Source organism: Cebus imitator, unplaced genomic scaffold (assembly GCF_001604975.1).
Source record: "Cebus imitator isolate Cc_AM_T3 unplaced genomic scaffold, Cebus_imitator-1.0 Scaffold733, whole genome shotgun sequence".
Classification (NCBI taxonomy): domain Eukaryota; kingdom Metazoa; phylum Chordata; class Mammalia; order Primates; family Cebidae; genus Cebus; species Cebus imitator.
In genome coordinates, this window is record NW_016108048.1 from 36,589 (window position 1) to 45,983 (window position 9,395).

At 38.2% G+C, this 9,395-nt stretch overlaps 1 protein-coding gene across 1 annotated transcript in view; it reads right to left on the reverse strand.

Annotated features, from left to right (window-relative positions):
• Positions 1 to 12: 12 nt before the first annotated feature.
• Positions 13 to 9,395, reverse strand: part of GRPR (gastrin releasing peptide receptor) — a 32,531-nt gene continuing 23,148 nt past the window's right edge. Inside the window, exons 2-3 of the mRNA XM_017519284.2 lie at positions 3,343 to 3,694; positions 13 to 1,749 (exon numbers count right to left, since the gene is read on the reverse strand). Coding sequence (XP_017374773.1) covers positions 1,360 to 1,749; positions 3,343 to 3,694 — 742 coding nt within the window. The 3' untranslated portion in view covers positions 13 to 1,359. The remainder of the gene's footprint in view (positions 1,750 to 3,342; positions 3,695 to 9,395) is intronic.

Genomic DNA, 9,395 nt, shown 5'->3' on the forward strand with positions numbered 1-9,395 from the left:
AAAAAAGAAAGTGGGTTAATATGTTTGCAACCTGTCAAAATTTCCCTGCCTTTGAGTGAAGAAAAACTCGATTCAGGGTTTCTAAAGTAAGGTAATCAAATCTTTTTAGAGCCAATTAAACTCAGAAAAAGAAAAATATTTCAGCCAAGTCTTTTTCTGTACATGGGCTCTTTCATAAATACTCTTCTTAAGTAGAAACAAGTCTGTAGCTGTTTTTTAATCAGTTCCTAAAGTTAAGACCCCTGTGACTTTCTTATGCATATTCAGACAAAAATATGTGTTACTGAAATTTTATTCACTTCCTCCCACAAACGTTAGGAGAAGCATACATTAAATATAAACATGTTCCTATTTCTACTCAGATACAATCACTTCTTTCTTATAGTGAAACTACTGATTCAGTGTAGCAGTCAGACAAATCTAAGTAAATACACTTGGCTCAAAACCTATGTATCAAGAATAAATACTGTACTTTATGCATTTATAGATATTTGATGAATTAATAGCATGATCAATTTTTTCCTAAATTGATTTCTCTTCTATGGCGGAACAGCACCCTGGATGATTAAAACTGTGTAGCAGCAGACAAGACTTCCATCAAGTAAGAATTCGGAGTGTGAGATATCACTGCACAGCCACACGTGAATCTTTATATATGTACCAATGTATTTGGTTGTATTTTTGCTTTAAAAGTATGTATAGAGCATTTCTCCTTGGTCCTCAGTAACATCTTTTTTTAAAAAATAAATGCTTAGGGAATTGTTTTATATTAAACTAGCTTCCATTGTTATCAACTTGGAGAATGTCCCTCATATATGGAGCTCTTTCACAGGGTTGACTTTTCATATTAGGAGTGTAAATAAAAGTTGTCCCTTGGTTTGTATATTACAGATATTCCTAAAAAAAAAAAAAAGTCAAGTCATATTTCTAAAGCACTAGCATCTGCTTAAAGAAATCACAAGGTGAAGTCTTTCACAAAGTAAGCATTCAATATATGATTTCTCTGCTATATAAATCTAGTTGTTCATACAGTTTCTATGACATAATTGGCCACAACCGTTTAACAGGGCTTGATGCTTAAAAAATAATTTTCTACTTGTTCACTTTTCTAAAAAGGGAAGGTTTGCTTCACATCAGAAGAAACATTCGCAAGTTGAAATGAAAAACCTGACTTGATGGCTTCTTTCAAAATATAACAGTGATCTACCATTTTGGCCCCCACCCCCGCCCCCACCTACACCACTCACAAGCATTCTGAAGGGTCTTTGGAGGGCAAAAACACAACAATAGATGCAAGAGTTCCTATCTAGTCATAAAGCAAAACCAAGAGTCCCTCAGGGGGCAAAGTCAAAGGTCAATCTAGACATACCGCTCATGACAGATGTTTCCATTGATGAGGCTAAAGGTGGCCACAGAGGGGTTGGTACTCTTGAGGGAGGTCATGCAGGTGGTACTCCTTCCAGTGCTGTGAGACCGGATGATCAGCCCAGGCCGGCAACAGAGGAGCTGAGTGTTGAACTGCTTCCTGAAACTCTTGCTCAGCAGGTAGAGGGCAAAGGGGTTTACGCAGGAGTTGGTGAAGGCCAGGAGGCGGGCACAGATGCTGGTGACAAAGTGGAGCATGGAGGTGTCCACTTCAGAGTAGTGGTAGGAGCGGTACAGGTAGATGACGTGATTGGGGAGCCAGCAGAAGGCGAACAGGGCCACAAACACCAGCACTGTCTTGGCAAGTCGCTTCCGGGATTCGATCTAAGGAGAGAGTCATATGGAGAGAGATAGAGGAACCAAGGGACAGTGTCAGAAAAATGCAGAGAGACAAAGATTCAGTCAGAGAAAGAGACAGGGAAAAACAATTAGGGCAATAGATGAGTTCACAAAGCCACAGAAAAAAAGTTCACAAAAAAGGAGAAGGTAAGATAGAATCCAATAAAATGAGAGAAAGGCAACAGAAACAGAAAAGGAAGAAAGAGTCAGAAACACACAAATAGATCAGCCAGGAAGCAGAAACCCACAAGGAAGAATAGAGTTAGAACACACCACTGAGAACAGATCTTTAAACAAAGTTGATGACATGTTTGAATAGATTGCAAAATGCAATTCTAATAAGTGCCCCCTTTTTCCTCAGGAGAGCATTGGTGCAGTCTATCAGCCACACGACTTCATGTCTTTCTTTGCTCTGCAGCTAATAATTTCTTATTCTCTCTGATGCTCAAAAAGACCAGCCAACTTTGTCCTTCTTAACTGGCTAAATAAAGATAACTATCTAGTATTATTATTTTAAAACCTTGAGTTATTTCTGGACTATAGTAGGAAGGTACTGCAACAAAGAGGAATGAACATCTCCTTTTGCTCCCAACTCCATCTACTACCTCAAGGGGAAACATGTTTCTCCCTAAAGAGTTTGGGGTATAATGGATGTTGGCTAATGAGAGGTTTTTCAAGTAAGAAGGTAGTTTCACTGGGAACTGCCACTCTTCCCCCACAATTGAGACAAATAAATAATAAACTTGAAAGGGTAAGGTCTCCAAGTGAGTCAACAATTCACTAAAATGGATTGGGGAGTGTTTCTGCTTTTCCATCGTAGATGCTACATGATCTACACCTAAGCTAGAAGGCAAGAACTGAGGAAGAGGGAGGAAGCCAGAGCTCTTGCTTTCTACCATTTGTTTGTACCTCAAGGATGAAATTATGGGGTGTTATGGGGGACAAGAGAGGGTGTCTAATCATACGGAGGGCATTTTGCATGCTGGGCACTGTAGGCCTTCCATATACTCTCTCTTGTAATTTTCTAATAGCTTTACAATGTAGGGATTATTAGGCTATCTGATAGGTAAGAAAACTTAGGCTCAGAGAGGCTGAGTACATTATGAAGCTTGGATTTGAGCCCAAATCAGTGTGAGCCTATCCTAGTCAAACTACTTCTTTTTCTTCAACTGGCCTCATTTTCCAGGCTTCTCTGCTTTTTTTCCATGTGGTAACCCTCTTTCTAGGCAAACAATGTGACTGGAGTTTAAAAAAGTCACATCCCCATAAGCCTCAAAGCTTTATTTATTTATTTATTTTTAAAATACAACTCTTTTTCAGATTATTCCTCAAAAAGAAACCCACACTTGAAATGTTTCAGGTTCACAACACCTCCCTAGCTTAGGTCTTTAATAGGAGAATAAGATTATAAAGAACACCTTGGGTTTCCATGGCTAGGTATTTCCATTTCGCATCTGGCCACAGATCACCCACCTCATCTAACTGCAGAATCAAGTGTCCTGGCTTTTCAGTGGGGTCCAAAAGAAATGCAAGGGATTATATCCCCAAAGAGGAAATGAATCAATCTTAAGCACCCACCTGCTTCTTGACATGTATATTCCCTTCCACGGGAAGATTGTAAGCACTCTGGATCAGATTTTTAGCAATGAAGTAGTAGTAAACAGAGATGATTGACAGTGGGATGATGTAGAAGACCAGAAAGGAAGCCATGGAGTGGATTTTGGGGTGCAGCTCATTAGAGTGTGGGTACGGGGCACAACTAATGAAGGTCTGGTTGGTGCTTTCCTCGTGGAAGGGATGGAGGTCAGAAAACACAGCCTCTGGGATGGCCAGCAGCATGGAGATGATCCAGATAAAGGCAGCTTTGAGGCAGATCTTCATCAGGGCATGAGAGGCCTGGATATCCATTGGCCGGACAATGGCTTTGTATCTAGGGCAGGAAAGAAGGAGCCCCATCAGTGGCATAATATTATTCTGAATACCAGGGTCAGGACTAAGTTGAGGCAAGTGAGACACCTAGGGTACAATATTTATGGAGATGCTAACTTTCAAGTCCATAAGGGTTTCAACTTTGAGCTCTATGACCCTGAGACTGAGTGCCTCCTTAAATTTTGTACTACAAATACCCCAATTGCCTCACTCTAACCTAGCCCTGAAGGATGCCTTCTCCTTTCTCCAGAAGTACGATTACACTCATATTCTCTTTTTTTCTTAGTTTAAAGCTAACTTTTAAAATAATTTAACATAAAAATAATATATATTTACTGTATACAACATGATGTTTTAAAATATGTATACATTGTGGAATGACTAGATTGAGCTAATTCACATCTACACTACCTCACATACTTATCTTTTTAAAATGAGAACACTTAAAATTGACTCTTAGCAAATTTTGAGTGTGCAATACATGATTATTGACTATAGTCACCATGTTGTACAACTCACTCTCTCTTGATTTTAAGAATACTTCTTAGGAAAGCTCTGAAGTTCCTTTTGTTTTTCTTCTTAAATCATAGAAATTAATAACAAAACATGTTGCTGCTTAAAGGACACAGAGACAAGGAGGTTGGCTTTTTTTTTGGCAAAACCTTCATTTTGAGTATTCAGATCCACTTCAGGGAACCTTAAGTCATTGAGTATTTTAAATATGCCTCTTTTCTTTTTTTTTTTTTTTTTAACGGAGTTTGTTGCCCAGCTCTTGTTGCCCAGTCTGGAGTGCAATGGCACGATCTCAGCTCACTGCAACCTCCGCCTCCCGGGTTCAAGTGATTCTCCTGTCTCAGCCTCCCAAGTAGCTGGGATTACAGGTATGCGCCACCATGCTCTGCTAATTTTTTGGTGTTTTTAGTAGAGATAGAGTTTCCCCATGTTGGTCAGGCTGGTCTCGAACTCCCGACCTCAGGTGATCCACCCGCCCTGGCCTCCCAAAGTGCTGAAATTACAGGCGTGAGCTACTGCACCTAGCCACCTCTTTTCTTTTTCAAAGGATGCATAATAAATGATACCCTGAAAAAGTCATACCCAGAAGAATCCCTGTAATTTTCAAATTGATTTTTCCCTCGCCTTCCTAATCTCAGCCTTATCTTCTGTTGAAATATTTAGGTTCTTCCTGGTTTGTGAGCTATTTGTGTCCATGTCCCCGGTTGAGTGCTCTGGGAAGCAGACACTGAGATGAAGTAAGAAGTATAAGTTTTATTGAGGAGCAATACCTGTGAAAGAAAAAAGGGGAGGAAGTAGGATAGGAAGAGGGAGCTGTCAGTCCTTAAGGTAGACCTGACAAGGTCTACACCAGTGAGGGTGACTAAACATCTTGGTTTGCCTGGAAATTTTCCAGTTTTAGCATGGTAAGTTCTACATCCTGGGAAATATCTCATTTCAAGCAAACTGGGACAGCTGCTCATTCTGCACAAGCCCAGTAGGAAATTTCCAGGCCCATGTATAATCACCTTGCTTAGTAATTGCATGGGGTCACCCTAAGAAGAATGTGATCTCAGTTACTACCTGCCTCAGTCACTGGGCAGGAACCACCCAAGAGAACATGATCACAGCTTGAAAGCTGAAGTGGACCCTGAAAGAGCTCGTAGTTGGAGGCTTCAGCTAACCACGCCTCCTGCAGCTGGGCAAGTCTCTTCTTCAAGGGAGATCTGGGCAGCACATCTCCGTGTCTGCATACTCCCCATATAGTTTCTAGCACAGTGGGCCACAAGATAAGGGCACAGTTATCTTGTGTACACCTGTCTGAGAACCCACTAGAGGATGAGACTTTGGCAGGCAAAGAGTATGTCTTTTTCCATCTTGGAATCTGCCAGCACTGTGATTTGCACATACTCCACAAAAGTTCATTCAATTGAACATAAGCTACTATAGTGTGGAAGTTGATATGAGTTGAGACCAACTACATGTGAAGGTCTTTATTGCTGACAATACTGTGTTTAAACTGGGTTCTACCTATGACACTCTTTTATATCATGGATTTCAGGGAAGAGGAATACTTATTTCCACTTGTTTTCATGTTGATTAGACCTCCATTGGTTTACCACTCTTGGCTGCACCCTGACTCCTCCCTTACTTTCCTCCTCCTACTAGGGAAGGGGGAATGAATTATTCAGTGGCAAGTTTGGAAAAAAGAACCTGGCTTGTACATTAGGCTCAGGGAGGCCTATGGTTGTTTAACTGACCCTGTCTAGAAGAATGGCAAGTCTACTATAGAAGATAAGAGAGTGTCTGCAAGTCCATTATTACTATAGACTTGAGTTACATTCCCGAAACATCTTTAGCAGATGTAGATGCAACTATTTTTATATTTATGTCTCTCTGATTTCTATCTCTCTGTTCTCAAATTAGGTAGGGAAGAGAAGGCTATTATTTATTAGACAATCCCAAGCCTCAACATTCCAGAACAAGACAACAGTCCTCCTTCAATGGATCTGTGTTTGCTTTAATTTTAAACAAATACAAATAAAAATTTAAAAGAAAGTTCTATTTTCCTCTAGTATCTTCTTTATTCATTAGCCATTTTAAACATTTTCCTAGCGTGGAATGTAGGCAAGAAATTGGTATCTTTAATTAAAGGTATGTGAACATCTTCAGCCAAAGATGCATATGACTAGAGATATCTCTAATAAATTTTTTAGAGATAAAATGATAACTATGACTTCTATCTGCATTTTCTGGCAGATAGCAGTCATAATTACCACTAACTCTCTGAGTAAAGGTGATTTACTCAGTCAGAAACCAGAGTAAATGGCTTACTTCCTTCTCTATTAGGAATTTTGTCTTTCTAGGTGCAAAATACCATAGGAACTATTGAGTTGCTCTTTTAATTTCACAACTTAAAAAATATATAGTATAAAACATTTGTAGTTTTACTAGAAAAATAATTTGAATCTAAATCTAATTAAGCCCCTAGATTTATGTGCCAGTCTTCAGGAAAATTGTGATAGAATAACCTGCTAAATGATGCTATGAGGATACAATCAGCCAAATTCTGAATTGGAAAATTCTACAGGAATAATTACCTCATTTTTCTCAACAAATATATGGCATAGAAAAGGAGGGAGAATGTTACAGACTGAAATATGTAAGACATACCAACCAAATGCAATATGTAGACTCCTTTTGGATTTTGAATCAAACCAACCGATGATAAAAAGATATTTGTGAAACAAATATTGAAGAAAATCAAATATAAATGTACTATTGGTGATTATCAAGGAATTATTTTTAATGTACTGAGTGTGATAATGGTATTGTGGCTGTTTCTTAAAAGACCTTGTTTATAAAAGACACATGCTAAATTATTTACCAGTGAAATAATATAACATCTAGTATTTGCTTTAAAGTATTGACATATTCATATATCACTTGTGCAATTAAAAATAAGTTGAAATGCATTGCAAACAATTTTCTGTTATGGTATGTTCATAACATATCAAATAAATGAAAGAAATCCCATTTACTAAGCTCTTGCCTTTTTTCAAGCAGAGAATAGAATCTATATTATCTCATTAATATTCCAGACAACTCCAATACGTAGACATTATTATCTCCATTCTGCAGATGGGAAGTTGAAGCTCAGTTTAAGAGGTGGTAGAGTCCACATTCAATCTAGAATCAATGTTTTTCAGAACACCATAGTTCCTTCAGAAGAGAGCTTTAGGTAAATTCTTCCTAAAGGGAGAGACATAGACCAGATGTTTCTCAAATGTATATAGAACACACAAAATGTTCCTTGCAAGTCTAATGGTTCTGAGTAGCACGCAGCATATCAGTCTATTTCCTCTTCTGTCCTAGATTGCTCTGCCCAGAACTCCCAATGCAGGGAGACACCACTGGGTAGTTCCTGTTTAGGAGCGATGGCTGGTTGGACTGGAGTGGATACCATATCTAAACCAGCCAATGAACTGCCTGGCTAGCTACTAAAGAGTTTCTCTTTCTCTTAAGCATTTAAACAGAAAAAATAGAATATAGTTAGTTAGTAATAGATGCTGGAAATACAAGATTTTGATGTCAAGGAAAAGATCATGGCAGCCATATTTAAACATGTGGAAGAAGAATAAGCAGAGTAAATGGACTAAGTGAAAAAGAATGAGGCAGACATAAGAGGAGAAGTTGAGATAATGTGGCTCTGAGTCATACAGAGGGTATGGTTTCTGGCTTATGTACTAATTTTGAATGTACAAGAGATCTCCTTTTATAATTTTACAATACTATCATCTCATTTTTACTTGAGTTAGTTTGAGTGGCTTCTGTTCTTTGCCAGCAAAAGAACCTCATCTAAAACAATTATATGTGGTAACCCTTTAAAGTTATCACCAGATTTATTTCCAAGATCATTTTGCATAGATCATCTCCCAGTTGCTACCCTCTGAAAGAATGAGCTGTCAACTTTCCACTGTACTCAAGAGATAGGCTAGTTTATGTCTCATTCCTAAATTTTCCATTACTTTTCTGTTTCCCCCCTTTCATCATGCCCAATCCCAGATTCTTGGTTCATCTAAATCAAATCCTTCCAAATTTCAGTTTAAGTATCATCTTGATGAAGCTTTTACTGAACAATCCAGGCCTTAATGATTCCCATTCTTTCTCCCAACCTGTGTGACTTTTATGACAAGATTATCACCTCCTCTCATTTTCTGCTTATTATACACTATCTTGAATTGTTTGCTAGTTTTCTATGAGTATGTCTTTTCTTTCTTTTTTTAATTTTTGTAGGTACATGGTAGGTATATATATTTATGAGGTACATGAGATGTTTTGGTACAAGCATGCAATGCATAATAATCACATCATGTAGAATGGGTTATCCATCCCTTCAAGCATTTATCCTTTGTGTTAAAAGCAATCCAATTATACTCTTTTAGTTATCTTAAAATGTATACTATTGACTATAGTCACCCTGTTGTGCTGACAAATAGTAGGTTCTATTCATTCATTCTAACTACTTTTTGTACCCATTAATCACCACTACCTTCCCCCAACGCACTACCCTTCCCAGCCTCTGATAACCATCCGTCTCCTCTCTCTGTCCATGAATTCAATTGTTTTGATTTTTAGATCTCCCAAATGAATGAGAGCATGCAATGTTTATCTTTCTGTGTCTGACTTATTTCACGTAACATAATGATCTTCAGTTCCATCCATGTTGTTGTACAGGATGTTATTCTTTTTTATGGCTGAATAGTACTCCACTGTGTATGTATACCATATTTTCTTTATCCAATCATCTGTTGATGGACACTTAGGTTGCTTCCAAATCTTGGTTATTGTGAACAGTGCTGCAACAAACATGGGAGTGCAGATATCTCTTAGATATACTAATTTCCTTTCTTTTGGGTATATACCCAGCAGGATTGCTGGATCATATGTTAGCTCTATTTTTAGGTTTTTGAGGAACCTCCAAACTGTTCTTCATAATGTTTATACTAATTTACATTCTATAGGCATGTCTTTTCTACCTGACTTTTTCTTAAGTTTCCTGAGGTCAGAAGCTTACATCCTCTCCTCTTCTCTTTTTCCTGTCTCACTAAAAATGCCCCAGGTTCCATGCACTTAAAATCATTTATTTCAAAGTAGGGACTCAGCAAATACTTGCTAATTAATTGATGATTTATATGTGACTTGCTGAT